At 44.4% G+C, this 14,865-nt stretch overlaps 1 protein-coding gene across 1 annotated transcript; it reads right to left on the minus strand.

The window, feature by feature from the left end:
• Positions 1-12,271, minus strand: LOC133310046 (uncharacterized). The gene is made up of 3 exons (XM_061510928.1): positions 11,382-12,271; positions 6,714-7,013; positions 1-604 (listed from the first exon to the last, which is right to left on the minus strand). The coding sequence occupies exons 1-3, from the start codon at positions 12,269-12,271 to the stop codon at positions 1-3; spliced, it is 1,794 nt and encodes a 597-aa protein (XP_061366912.1).
• Between the last annotated feature and the right edge of the window lie 2,594 nt (positions 12,272-14,865).

Genomic DNA, 14,865 nt, shown 5'->3' on the forward strand with positions numbered 1-14,865 from the left:
TCAAGTGGATTCAGAGAGAGGGATACTTTCCTCTTTTTCGTCAAAGGTTTCATCATTGTATATTTTCAACCTATGCCCATTTACTTTGAAGGAGCGGCCATGTTCCGAGCCTTGTATTTCAAAAGCTCCATTTCCTGTGTTGTTAACAATTTGGTATGGCCCGGTCCATCTTGATTTGAGCTTACCTGGAAACAGTCTGAGTCGAGAATTGAAGAGCAATACTTTTTGACAAACTTTGAGATCTCTGTTGCTGATCCTTTTATCGTGCCACTTCTTCATCTTCTCCTTGTCCAATTTGTGGTTCTCATACGTGTTCCCACAGAATTCCTCTAACTCTTCCAGTTGTAACAGTCTCTTTTCTCCTGCTGCTCTTTCATCCATATTAAGGACATGAACAACCCAATATGCTTTATGCTCTAACTCAAGAGGAAGGTGGCATGCTTTTCCAAGTATCAACCTGTATGGAGAACATCCTAGAGGTGTCCTATATGCGATTCTGTAAGCCCATAATGCTTCATCTAACTTGAGAGACCAGTATTTTCGAGAAGGATTGACTACCTTCTCTAATATCCTCTTAACCTCTCGGTTAGAGACTTCAATGAGTCTACAGGTTTGCGGATGATAAGTGTAACACCCCGTATATATCTGGTAGTATTAACATTGCATCGTATTAAGCTACGCCTAATTAAAATTGCGGAATATTCTTTTTCTTTTCAATTATGACGTCATTATACTTAGCCAGCTTGCTTACTTAATCATATTTCATAAAATATCGCCTGAATGTAAATTGCAATAAGACATCTACTGAAATACCTCAATTTATAAATAGAGTGAGTATCTAAGTCACGTCATTACATCATGTAATCCGGACAATAATCCTGATACATTAATACAACTCCGAATAAACAAGATATAACAAGTCTATGTGGCATGGACAATCCCCATGCTCACCAAATCAACATCATAACCAACAGAGTCTCAACATAATAATCATAACATAAATAACTAAAAGCACAAGCCAACATGCATAACAGCATCCAATACATCAGCTATAAACATCAACTCTAACTCAGCTCCGACCTCCTGCCGCCCGAGGTCTCTACCCCAGCATTACCACAACCTGAAATGGTGCCCCAAACGTGGGGTGAGATCTCTAAACAGAAATCTCAGTAAGACAAGGGGTCCTCAAGGATCTTCCACCCCAAGCTCACTTACATGTGCAATATAAGTTCAAAAGCATTTATTCAATATAAGTTCTCAAAACTATGTAGTGCAACAGATATTCTTGACATGTGTGTTGATACTATTCTACTGGCCAGAGAAATGCAGGAATACGTCTATCTCCTACATGTAGTACAAGGAACACCGCTTGCACCTCACCCACAACCTCACCATGTTGTATGTTCTACATACTCAGGCTTACCGTATAGGTGGACATCACATGCATATCAAAAAGGCACTAACATATAACAGCTCAACAACATTTCCAAAACATCAAAGCATGAAACACAACATGCATATACCATATCCCCATGGGACATGGTGGAACCACAACATGGCTAGACCGAGGACACGAAAGCTTACCTTAAGCTAGCTATCCAATACCACAAGAGTTCTCACAGCTCAAGTCCAACACGCAACAGATCACAATCTGATATAGGACCAATAATAAATCAATAACATGTACCACATGCATACAACTTAAAGACAACGCCTTTCCATTACGGTTTACGTCTTAAGGCTTCCAACAAAGCCACAAGCCCTCAATCACATGATTCTGACTTAGTTAATTAATTACAGAAGTTCAACTTCATTAATCTAGGGTATACAAACCCCCAATAGCCTACTGTCCTCACAGTACAGCTACTGTTCTTCGAAATCCCAGAATATCCGGATATATGTCGGGGACATATCCGGATACCCAATATCCGGATATCATATCCGGATGATATCCGGATGCCAATATCCGGATACCATATCCAGATGTCACATATCCGGATATATCACGGGCACATATCCGGATATTTCACGAGAGAATGCATAAATTTCATTTCGTGAATATCAAGTCCAAAGGTTGAGTTTTTACCGATTTTAAACACCTAAACATGCATTTCTTTTTTCTTTTTTTTGTAAATACTAAACATGCATTTCTAGGTGTGTTAGACTTTACCCAACATCAAGTTATCATCTTTTAGCCTTAACATGCATCAAGCTTTCATTTTTAAGCATAAAAACTCAAGTTCAAAGGTGGTAATCATACCACAAGCCAAAACAGAGGTAGGTGATGCTCTTGGAGCTCTCTCAACTGCTCCAGCACTCAGGCCACACAAGATACACGAAAATGGTGCTCAAGACTTGATCTTTCTACCCAAAGGAAGCTTCACAAGCCAAGAACAAAGCCTCTCCACACTCAACCAACAAGTCAGCCCTCAAGGTACTCCAAAACAGTCCATAAGCTCAGAAAATGGCTGGCCTTTTCACTCACAATGCTCACCCTCACCCCAACCAAGTGTTTAGAATGAAGAAAAGGGAAGACTTAGTGCAAAAGGGACCAAATTGCTCAAGAAATGGTGAAGAACAAGAAATGGAACAGTAGCCAACCTTCAGCCACCAAGAGAGTCACGTAGGAAGTCTGAGTGTCTAGGGTTTAGTGCCCAAAATGAGTATATAAAGCCATTTACTCAATAAACACGCAGTATTAACTTTAATTTCTACGCTTATCATTTTAATCTCAAACTTAGGATTCTTAACCTACTCAATTTTACAAGAATTATCATATTTTTATTATATTTTTTTGAGCACTTTTCCGGTACGCGCTTTTCCATAGCCAGTATCGGTTCTGGCACCAGTTCTCATTATAATTACATGAAACTCGTTTTACAAGTCCTACATATTATTCTAGTAATTATCATGCACTTTTCATAATTTTCTGGGATACTTTTTCAGTACGCATTTATACCGACTAGCAGAACCGGTATCTGCACTTTTCTTCCGAAAAACGACTTTCAGCATTCTGACTTACTTACCATAATTATTAAGCCTCATAAATAATTATTAGGGTCAATTATGGAGTCATTTCCAATTAAACATAATTAAACAATTAAAATACCCTAATTAACGGTGCGGGTTCTTACAATCACCCCACCTTTTTAGGATTTTGTCCTCAAGATCAGAAACATACCTGTCTCGAAACTCAGGGTACTGCCGGAGAAGCTCGTCCTCACGCTCCCAAGTACACTCCTCAGGTGTTCTTCCGGTCCACTGCACCTTGACCATTGGAATGGTCTTGCTCCTCAACTGCTTCTCGCCACGATCGAGAATTTTGAGTGGTCCGACGGGAGTTTTCAGGTTCTCCCGAACTTCCACATCATCAGGTTGCACCACGTGCGAAGGATCTGCTATGCACCTCCGAAGCTGAGACACGTGTAACACGTCGTGGATGTTGGCCATGTTCGGGGGCAAGGCAAGCCGGTAGGCAACATGTCCTACTCTACCAAGAATCTGGTATGACCCAATATATCGCAGGCTCAGCTTCCTCACTCCGAGTGCCCGTCCAACACCGGTGATAGGTGAAAGTCTCACAAACACGTGCTCACCCTCACTGAACTCCAGAGGACGATGCTTGACATCATAGTAGCTCTTTTGACGATTTTGCGCCTGCTTCAACTTTTCTCTGATCATCTGGATCTGTAAGGTGGTATCTTGGAAAAAGTCTAAGCCGAAGACCAACAAGTAGGAGTCCGACACCTACTACCATACAGTGCTTCGTAAGGCGCCATGCCCAGGCTAGCATGAAAGCTGTTGTTGTACGAAAATTCAACCAACGGAAGGTACCTATCCCATGCCGAGCCCTGCTCCAACGTGCAAGCTCGCAACATGTCCTCCAATGTCTGGATGGTCCTCTCAGTCTGTCCATCAGTCTGAGGGTGATAGGCTGTACTCAGTCTCAATTGCGTACCAAAAGCCTCCTGCAGTGCCTCCCAGAACCGAGATGTGAACTTCGGGTCCCTATCACTAATGATACTCTCAGGCACCCCGTGAAGCCTCACGATCTCGCGAACGTAAAGCTTGGCCAACTGCTCTGTAGTGGAGCTCACCTTCAGTGGAAGAAAATGGGCAGACTTCGTCAGCCTGTCCACAATAACCCAAATAGAGTCACAACCCGCCTGAGTCTTCGGTAAACCCACCACGAAATCCATGAAAATACCTTCCCACTTCCACTGTGGTACTTCAAGAGGTTGAAGCTCACCAGACGGTTTCTGATGTTCAATCTTCACCTTCTGGAAAACCAAGCACTTAGACACAAAAACAGCAACATCTTTCTTCATGCCTGGTCACCAGAAGATCTTCTTCAGGTCTTGAAACATTTTCGTAGCACCAGGGTGGATAGAAAACTGGCCCTTATGGGCCTCTGCCATAACCTCATTGGTCAACGGACCACGAGGAACCACAATCCTCTGCTGAAATAAAAGCAACCCATCATCATTTCAAGACACACCGGCCTGGTTCTTCACATAATCTAGACACTCTCTCTGAACTTGTGCCTCTTTGATCTTTTCAAGTAGCTCATTAACAATATCAGCTGCTTCCATCTCGAGAAGTACACTCTCACACGGAGCGGTCACTGCCAGATTTCTGAACTTCTCCACAACATCAAAATTACCAAGTAAACAACTGGATGAACTCCCGGATTTCCGACTCAAAGCGTCGGCTACCACATTGGCCTTGTCAGGATGGTACCTCAACTCAAAGTCGTAGTCCTTAATGAACTCCATCCATCTCCTCTGCCTCATGTTCAACTCCTTCTGGTCGAACAGGTACTTCAAGCTCTTGTGGTCATTGAACACCACAAACCTCAAACCAAAAAGATAATGCCTCCAAATCTTGAAAGCAAACACAATAGCAGCCAACTCCAAGTCATGAGTAGGGTAGTTCTCCGCATGAGGCTTCAACTGCCTCGAAGCATAGGCAATCACCTTGCCCAACTGCATTAGCACACAACCTAGCCCCTTCCCGGAGGCGTCGGTGTAAAGCTCAATCTCGAGCGCAGGATCAGGAACCAACACAGGAGCAGTAGTCAGTCTCTCCTTCAACTCCTGAAAGCAAACCTCACACTCGTGAGTCCACACAAATGGAGTCTCCTTTCGAGTAAGGCGAGTCAATGGTAGAACCATGGTGGAGAATCCCTTGATGAACCTCCGATAGTAACCGGCCAAACCTAGAAAGCTCCTCACTTTCGTAACTGTCTTGGGCCGCTCCCAATCTAGTACGGCCTCGATCTTGTTTGGATCCACTGCAACTCCCTCAGCAGAAATAACATGCCCAAGAAACTGCACAGACTTGAGCCAGAACTCACACTTTGAAGGTTTCGCATACAACTTCTTGTCTTTCAACACTTGCAAAATAGTTCTCAGATGCTCCACATGCTCCTCCTTCGTCTTGGAATAAATCAAAATATTGTCAATAAAGACGATCACAAACTGATCCAGGTACGGCTGGAAAATTCGGTTCATGTGATCCATGAACACGACAGGTGCATTAGTGAGACCGAACAGAATCACCAAGTACTCAAAATGACCGTATCTCGAGCGAAACGCGGTCTTAGGAACATCCTCCGGCTTCACCTGAGATCAATCTTCGAATACACACAAGCACCCCTGAGCTGATCCAACAGATCATCAATCCGAGGAAGAGGATACTTGTTCTTGGTCGTCACCTTGTTCAGCTGCTTGTAGTCGATGCACAACCGCATAGTCCCATCCTTCTTCTTCACAAAGATGACCGGTGCTCCCCACGGAGACACACTCAGTCGAATGAAGTCTTTCGCAGAAAGATCCTCAATATGCTGCTTCAGCTCTGCCAACTCCGGCGGCGACATCCGGTATGGAGCTAGGGAAATCGGCCCCACACCAGGCAACAGATCTATGGAGAACTCTATCTCCCTCTGTGGCAGAAACTCAGGAATCTCCTCAGGAAACACCTCGAGGAACTCCCTCACCACAGGAATGTCAGTGATGTCCTCCCGTGTCCCACTCACCAAACCTCCCAACATGACGTAACCAAACTCCCCAGCTCTCAAGGCTCTCCTAGCCTGCAGCACAGAAATGTACGGCGAGGAACTAGCTGTGGAATCACACGGAGACATCACCACACGCTTGGCACAACAATCAATCAATGCACAGTTCCTGGACAACTAATCCATGCCCAGAATAACTTCCAAGTTGGCCATTGGCAATCCTATCAGATCCACCGAGAACTCACGGCCATCCCACTGAAACACGACATCTCGATGAACAGTGGAAGAATCGCATCTTTCTCCGGTGACGGTGGTCACCTGCAGCGGTGGAGAAAGCTCAGACATGGGCAAATCAAGCCCCACAGCAATCGGGGTAGCAACAAAAGAATGCGTAGCCCCAGAGTCAAACAAAGCATCAACAGATGTACCACCAATGGTAACTGTACCTCTGACCAGGTTCGGAGCTCGGTCCGACTGCTGACGATCCAGGGTATAAACACTCCCAGTAGACGGTGGCACTGCCGGTGCTGTAGTAGGTGGAAGGGGAACCATCTGAAGTGGCACTGCCTGAACTGCAGTAGCCCTAGCCGTCGCTGACGGACAATCTCTGGAAAAGTGGCCCTCCTTGCCACACTGAAAATAAATCAACTGACCGGTAGCATATGGCCCAAAATGAGTCTTCCCGCATCCCAAACACTTGGGAGTAGGAGGTCTTGCTGCACTCCCTTGAGCAGAAGTCCTCTGAAACTGATTCGGCGCCTGCCGATTTGCCATCTGTTTACCTTTACCCTTGTTCTTAAACTTCCTGTCCCTCCAAGAAGTATAACTCCCAGCAACTCTTGTCGCCTCAGCGACCTTTGTAGTATCTGCTACCTTATCCCTCTTGGCCTTACTTGAGTCATAGAAATCTTCAATATCACGACACTGCTGAACCAGTGTCCCAAAATCACGCGAGGCAGAACCAGCAAGATAACCCGCAATATCATAACTAAGTCCCCTGCGGAACTTAGCAGCCAAGAAAGTAGGAGTAGGCCTCGCCATCCTGAAGTGTGAAAACTTCACCAGCTGATTAAACTTGGCCAGGTATTCGTCAACAGACAACGAACCCTGAACCAACCGATCAAACTCCCCCTGTTTCCTCTCCTGAGCTTCATATGGGAAGTACTGACCCAAGAAGAAATCCTCGAACATCGGCCATGTCATCACATGACCCTGCATCTGGTAAACATGAGAAGTGTTCCTCCACTACTCGTGGGCATCGCCCTCCAGCATATAGGTGGCGAACATCAACTTCTGCAGATCTGTGCACTGCATGACCTGAAAAATCTTGTCAAGCGCCTGAAGCCATCGCGTCGCAGCAACAGGATCAAAAGATCCATCAAATAAAGGTGGCTTATTCTTGCGGAAAGCATTCAGCCGGCGATCGATCTCATCTCGATCCTCAGCAAACACAGGGACGGTCTGCATGGCCCCCGTAAGATGACTGCCCTCACCCATCTGACTCTGAGAGTCGTCGTGCAGACTAGGTGGAGGTGGTGGTGGTGGCGGTGGAGGTGGTGGCGGAGGTGCATGGCCACCAGCAGGACCAGCCCTCAACTCCTCCAACATGACTCTGAACATGGTCATGTTCGCCATACGGTTGGACTCCAACATGTCCTCAGTGGCCTTCATGTTCGCCTCTCTGACGGCGTCCAGCATGGCCTGGTTTTCCATTCTCATGGCCTCCTGGTCGGCTAGTCGGGCCGCCTGCATTTCAGCTAGAGCAGCCAGGACAGGATCAGGTAGATCCTCAGAAGTCCCCTGTGTTCTCCCGATTCTTACCATGACTCTGCAAAAGTTACACAAATAATGAGTTGATCTGGCCCACGCAATGTGATCACAAATGCATCATTATGATAACATTCGACGGAGTAAACACACAAGACAGACTCAACAAAACATCCTAATCATTGCAATACATACAGGCTTTTCCCTTGAACCGTTGCTCTGCTACCATAAAATGTAACACCCCGTATATATCCGGTAGTATTAACATTGCATCGTATTAAGCTACGCTTAATTAAAATTGCGGAATATTCTTTTTCTTTTCAATTATGACGTCATTATACTTAGCCAGCTTGCTTACTTAATCATATTTCATAAAATATCGCCTAAATGTAAATTGCAATAAGACATCTACTGAAATACCTCAATATATAAATAGAGTGAGTATCTAAGTCACGACATTACATCATGTAATCCGGACAATAATCCTGATACATTAATACAACTCCGAATAAACAAGACATAACAAGTCTATGTGGCATGGACAATCCCCATGCTCACCAAATCAACATCATAACCAACAGAGTCTCAACATAATAATCATAACATAAAGAACTAAAAGCACAAGCCAACATGCATAACAGCATCCAATACATCAGCTATAAACATCAACTCTAACTCAGCTCCGGCCTCCTGCCGCCCGAGGTCTCTACCCCAGCATTACCTGAACCTGAAATGGTGCCCCAAACGTGGGGTGAGATCTCTAAACAGAAATCTCAGTAAGACAAGGGGTCTTCAAGGATCTTCCACCCCAAGCTCACTTACATGTGCAATATAAGTTCAAAAGCATTTATTCAATATAAGTTCTCAAAACTATGTAGTGCAACAGATAATCATGACATGTGTGTTGATACTATTCTACTGGCCAGAGAAATGCAGGAATACGTCTATCTCCTACATGTAGTACAAGGAACACCGTTTGCACCTCACCCACAGCCTCACCATATTGTATGTTCTACATACTCAGGCTTACCGTATAGGTGGACACCACATGCATATCAAAAAGGCACTAACATATAACAGCTCAACAGCATTTCCAAAACATCAAAGCATGAAACACAGCATGCATATACCATATCACCATGGGACATGGTGGAACCACAACATGGCTAAACCGAGGACACGAAACCTTACCTTAAGCTAGCTATCCAATACCACAAGAGTCCTCACAGCTCAAGTCCAACACGCAATAGATCACAATCTGATATAGGACCAATAATAAATCAATAACATGTACCACATGCATACAACTTAAAGAAAACGCCTTTCTATTACGGTTTACGTCTTAAGGCTTCCAACAAAGCCACAAGCCCTCAATCACATGATTCTGACTTAGTTAATTAATTACAAAAGTTCAACTTCATTAATCTAGGGTCTACAAACCCCCAATAGCCTACTGTCCTCACAGTACAGCTACTGTTCTTCGAAATCCCAGAATATCCGGATATATGTCGGGGACATATCCGGATATCCGGATATGCATATCCGGATATCCGGATATGCATATCCGGATATCCATATTCGGATATCAGAAACCCCATATCCGGATGCCAATATCCGGATACCATATCCGGTTATATCACGGGCACATATCCGGATATTTCACGACAGAATGCAGAAATTGCATTTCGTGAATATCCAGTCCAAAGGTTGGGTTTTTACCGATTTTAAACACCTAAACATGCATTTCTAGGTGTGTTAGACATTACCCAACATCAAGTTATCATCTTTTAGCCTTAACATGCATCAAGCTTTCATTTTTAAGCATAAAAACTCAAGATCAAAGGTGGTAATCATACCACAAGCCAAAACAGAGGTAGGTGATGCTCTTGGAGCTCTCTCAACTGCTCCAGCACTCAGGCCACACAAGATACACGAAAATGGTGCTCAAGACTTGATCTTTCTACCCAAAGGAAGCTTCACAAGCCAAGAACAAAGCCTCTCCACACTCAACCAATAAGTCAGCCCTCAAGGTACTCCAAAACAGTCCACAAGCTCAGAAAATGGCTGGCCTTTTCACTCACAATGCTCACCCTCACCCCAACCAAGTGGTTAGAATGAAGAAAAGGGAAGACTTAGTGCAAAAGGGACCAACTTGCTCAAGAAATGGTGAAGAACAAGCAATGGAACAGTAGCCAACGTTCAGCCACCAAGAGAGTCACGTAGGAAGTCTGAGTGTCTAGGGTTTAGTGCCCAAAATGAGTATATAAAGCCACTTACTCAATAAACACGCAGTATTAACTTTAATTGCTACGCTTAGCATTTTAATCTCAAACTTAGGATTTTTAACCTACTCAATTTTACAAGAATTATCATATTTTTATTATATTTTTCTGAGCACCTTTCTGGTACGCGCTTTTCCATAGCCAGTATCAGTTCTGGCACCAGTTCTCATTATAATTACATGAAACTCGTTTTACAAGTCCTACATATTATTCTAGTAATTATCATGCACTTTTCATAATTTTCCAGGATACTTTTTCGGTACGCATTTATACCGACTAGCAGAATCGGTATCTGCACTTTTCTTCCGAAAAGCGACTTTCAGCATTCTGACTTAATTAAACAATTAAAATACTCTAGGGTCAATTATGGAGTCATTTCCAATTAAACATAATTAAACAATTAAAATACTCTAGTTAACGGTGCGGGTTCTTACAATAAGGAGTTGCAACCTTGTGTCTGACTCCATATTTTTCCAACAATCTCTCAAGTTGGCGGTTGATGAAATGTTTCCCTTCGTCGCTGATGAGACAACGTGGGGTTCCATATCTGGTTAAAATGTTTCTTTTTAAAAATTTTATAACCACCTTAGCATCATTATTGGGTAAAGCAACTGCTTCTACCCACTTGCTCACATAATCCACGGCCATCAGTATGAATCTGTTCCCATTTGAAGGAGGAAAAGGCCCCATGAAATCAATGCCCCAGACATCAAAAAATTCAACTTCTAAGATTGGATTGAGGGGCATCTCATTTCGTCTAGTCAAGTTTCCTTCTCTCTGACATTTATCACAATTATTTGCATATCGAAGAGCATCTTTAAAGAGGGAAGGCCAGAAAAAAGCTGATTGAAGATCCTTGGAGGCGGTCCTGATTCCACCTAGATGTCCTCCATATGGGGATGAATGGCAGTGTTGAAGGATTTGAGGTTTTTCTTCTTCTGGGACGCACCTTCTTATCACTTGGTCTGCGCATCTTTTAAACAGTAGTGGTTCATCCCAGAGGTAGTGCCTGCAATCATAAAAAAAAATTTCTTCTGCATTCTATTCGCCTCATAAGGTTCTAGTCCTGCTGCAAGAAAGTTAGCTATATCAGCAAACCAAGGAACGTTTGTTTCTACGTGATTGACGACAAACAATTGTTCGTCAGGGAACGTTTCCTGGATTGGTAGCCCTATTTCAACGTGTTCTAATCTGGACAGGTGATCCGCAATTTGGTTTTCACAACCCTTTCTTTCTTTGATCTCCAGATTGAACTCTTGCAGCAGTAAAATCCATCTTATCAAACGTGGTTTTGCCTCCTTTTTTAGAAGAGGTACTTGAGAGCTGCATGGTCAGTATGGACAGTAACTTTTGATCCTAAAATGTACGACCTGAACTTTTCGCAGGCATATACTACAGCCAACAGCTCATTTTCAGTGACTGTGTAATTCACCTGAGCTTCATTTAAGGTTTTACTGGCATAGTATATGCTACGAAAGAGTTTATCCTTCCTCTGGCCCAGAACTACCCCAATAGCATAATCACTTGCATCACATATTATCTCAAAGGGTAAGTTCCAGTCTGGAGGTTGGATAACAGGCGTGGTTATGAGTTTATTTTTCAAGGATTCAAAAGCTTTTAAACAATCAGAGTTAAACTCAAATTTTATATCTTTTTTTAACAAATGGCACAAAGGTCTAGTTATTTTGGAAAAATCTTTGACAAACCTTCGGTAGAAGCCGGCATGCCCGAGAAAAGATCTCAGGGTTTTTACATTCACTGGTGATGGCATCTTTGCTATAGCTTCTACTTTGGCCTGATCCACTTCTAGTCCTTCTCGGGAGATCTTGTGTTCCAGGACTATTCCTTCCTTCACCATGAAGTGGCATTTTTCCCAATTAAGCACCAGATTAGAGGACAGACACCTTTGAAGGACTTTCTCTAAGTTTTCCAAGCAGTGGTCATATGTCGTCCCCAGTACTGAAAAATCATCCATAAAGACTTCCACTCCTTCACCTATTAAATCGGAAAAAATTAAGAACATACACCTTTGGAACGTTGCTGGTGCATTGCATAGTCCAAAGGGCATCCTTCTGAAAGTGAACGTTCCATACGGGTAGGTGAAGGTGGTTTTATGTTGATCTTCTGGTGCCAACGCAATCTGATTATACCCTGAATATCTGTCAAGGAAGCAGAAGTACTCATTCCCTGCCAGATGGTCTAACATTTGATCGGTAAAAAGGAGGGGGAAGAGGTCCTTCCTGGTGGCATTGTTGAGCTTTCTGTAGTCTTGGCAGATGCGCTATCCTGTAACTTTTCTTACAGATATTAGCTCATCTTTTTCATTTTTCTCCACCGTTATGCCTCTCTTTTTGGGGACGCATTGGACAGGACTTACCCAACTGCTGTCAGGTATCGGGTATATGATTCCTGCATCCAGCCATTTGATAACTTCTTTTCTTACCACCTCTTTCATTATAGGGTTCAATCTTCTTTGGTGTTCTACAGAAAAGTTGTTAGGTTCAGTCAATAATATTTTGTGCATGCAAAAAGAAGGACTGATACCTTTGAGATCAACTATGGTCCAATCGATAGCTCCTTGATACTTTCTGAGCTTGTCAAGCAGTAGTTCTTCTTGGTCCTTGGTAAGAAGGGAGGAAATGATCACGGGAAGGGTGTTCTCGTTCCCTAAATATGCATATTACATTAGTTTGCACACTTTAGGATGGCGAGGCCTACTCCTACTTACCTGGCTGCTAAGTTCCACAGGGGACTTAGTGAGGATATTGCTGGTTACCTAGCTGGTTCTGCATCTAGAGACTTTGGGACACTGGTTCAGCAGTGTCGTGATATTGAAGATTTCTATGACTCAAGTAAGGCCAAGAGGACCAAGGTAGCAGATACTACGAAGGTTGCTGAGGCGACGAGGGTTGCTGGTAGTTCCACTTCTTGGAGAGACCAGAAGGTTGGGAACAAGGGTAAAGGTAAACAGATGGCAGCTCGGCAGGCGCCGAATCAGTTCAAGATGACTTCTGGTTAGGGCAATGCAGCGAGACCTCCTGCTCCCAAGTGTTCGGGATGCGGGAAGACTCATTATGGGTCGTGTTCTACCGGCCAGTTGATTTGTTTTCAGTGTGGCAAGGAGGGCCACTTCTCCAGAGATTGTCCGTCGGCGACAGCGAGGGCTACTGCAGTTCAAGCAGTGCCACTACAGATGGTTCCCTTTCCACCTACTACAGCACCGGCAGTGCCACCGTCTACTGGGCTTGTTTATACCCTGGATCGTCAGCAGTCGGACCGAGCTCTGAACCTGGTCAGAGGTACAGTTACCATTGGTGGTACATATGTTGATGCTTTGTTTGACTTTAGGGCTACGCATTCTTTTGTTGCTACCCTGATTGCTGTGGGGCTTGAGTTGCCCATGTCTGAGCTTTCTCCACCGCTGCGGGTGACCACCGCCACCGGAGAAAGATGTGATTCTTCCACTGTTCATCGAGATGTCGTGTTTCAGTGGGATGGCCGTGAGTTCTCATAGATCTGATAGGATTGCTGATGGCCAACTTGGAAGTTATTCTGGGCATGGATTGGTTGTCCAGGAACTGTGCATTGATTGATTGTTGTGCCAAGCGTGTGGTGATGTCTCCGTGTGATTCCACAGCTTGTTCCTCGCCGTACATTTCTTTACTGCAGGCTAGGAGAGCCTTGAGAGCTGGGGCATTTGGTTACGTAATGTTGGGAGGTTTGGTGAGTGGGACACGGGAGGACATCACTGGCATACCTGTGGTGAGGGAGTTCCTTGAGGTGTTTCCTGAGGAGATTCCTGAGTTTTCGCCACTGAGGGAGATAGAGTTCTCCATTGATTTGTTGCCTGGTGTGGGGCCTATTTCATTAGCTCTATATCGGATGTCGTCACCGGAGTTGGCAGAGCTGAAGCAGCATATTGAGGATCTTTCTGCGAAAGACTTCATTCGACCGAGTGTGTCTCCGTGGGGAGCACCGGTCATCTTTGTGAAGAAGAAGGACGGGACTATGTAGTTGTGCACCGACTACAGGCAGCTGAACAAGGTGACGATCAAGAACAAGTATCCTCTTCCTCGGATTGATGATCTGTTGGATCAGCTCAGGGGTGCTTGCGTGTATTCAAAGATTGATCTCCGGTCCGGATACCATCAGATTCGGGTGAAGCCGGAGGATGTTCCTAAGACCGCGTTTCGCTTGAGATACGGTCATTTCGAGTACTTGGTGATTCTGTTCGGTCTCACCAATGCACCTGCAGTGTTCATGGATTACATGAACCGGATTTTCCAGCCGTACCTGGATCAGTTTGTGATCGTCTTCATTGAAGATATTTTGATTTACTCCAAGACGGAGGAGGAGCATGTGGAGCATCTGAGAACTGTTCTGCAAGTGTTGAAAGACAAGAAGTTGTTTGCGAAGCCTTCAAAGTGTGAGTTCTGGCACAAGTCTGTGCAGTTTCTTGGGCATGTTATTTCTGCTGAAGGTGTTGCAGTGGATCCGAACAAGATCGAAGCCGTACTGGATTGGGAGCAGCCCAAGACAGTATGAAAGTGAGGAGCTTTCTGGGTTTGGCCGGTTACTATCGGAGGTTCATCAAGGGATTCTCCACCATGGTTCTACCATTGACTCGCCTTACTCGGAAAGAGACTCCGTTTGTGTGGACTCACGAGTGTGAGATTTGCTTTCAGGAGTTAAAGGAGAGACTGACTACTGCTCCTGTGTTGGTCCTTCCTGATCCTGCGCTCGAGATTGAGCTTTACACCGACGCCTCCGGGAAGGGGCTAGGTTGTGTGCTGATGCAGT

This window comes from Gastrolobium bilobum, unplaced genomic scaffold, assembly GCF_033153095.1.
Source record: "Gastrolobium bilobum isolate Gb01-03AN ecotype WA unplaced genomic scaffold, APGP_CSIRO_Gbil_v1 utg383, whole genome shotgun sequence".
In the NCBI taxonomy this organism is placed as follows: Eukaryota; Viridiplantae; Streptophyta; class Magnoliopsida; order Fabales; family Fabaceae; genus Gastrolobium; species Gastrolobium bilobum.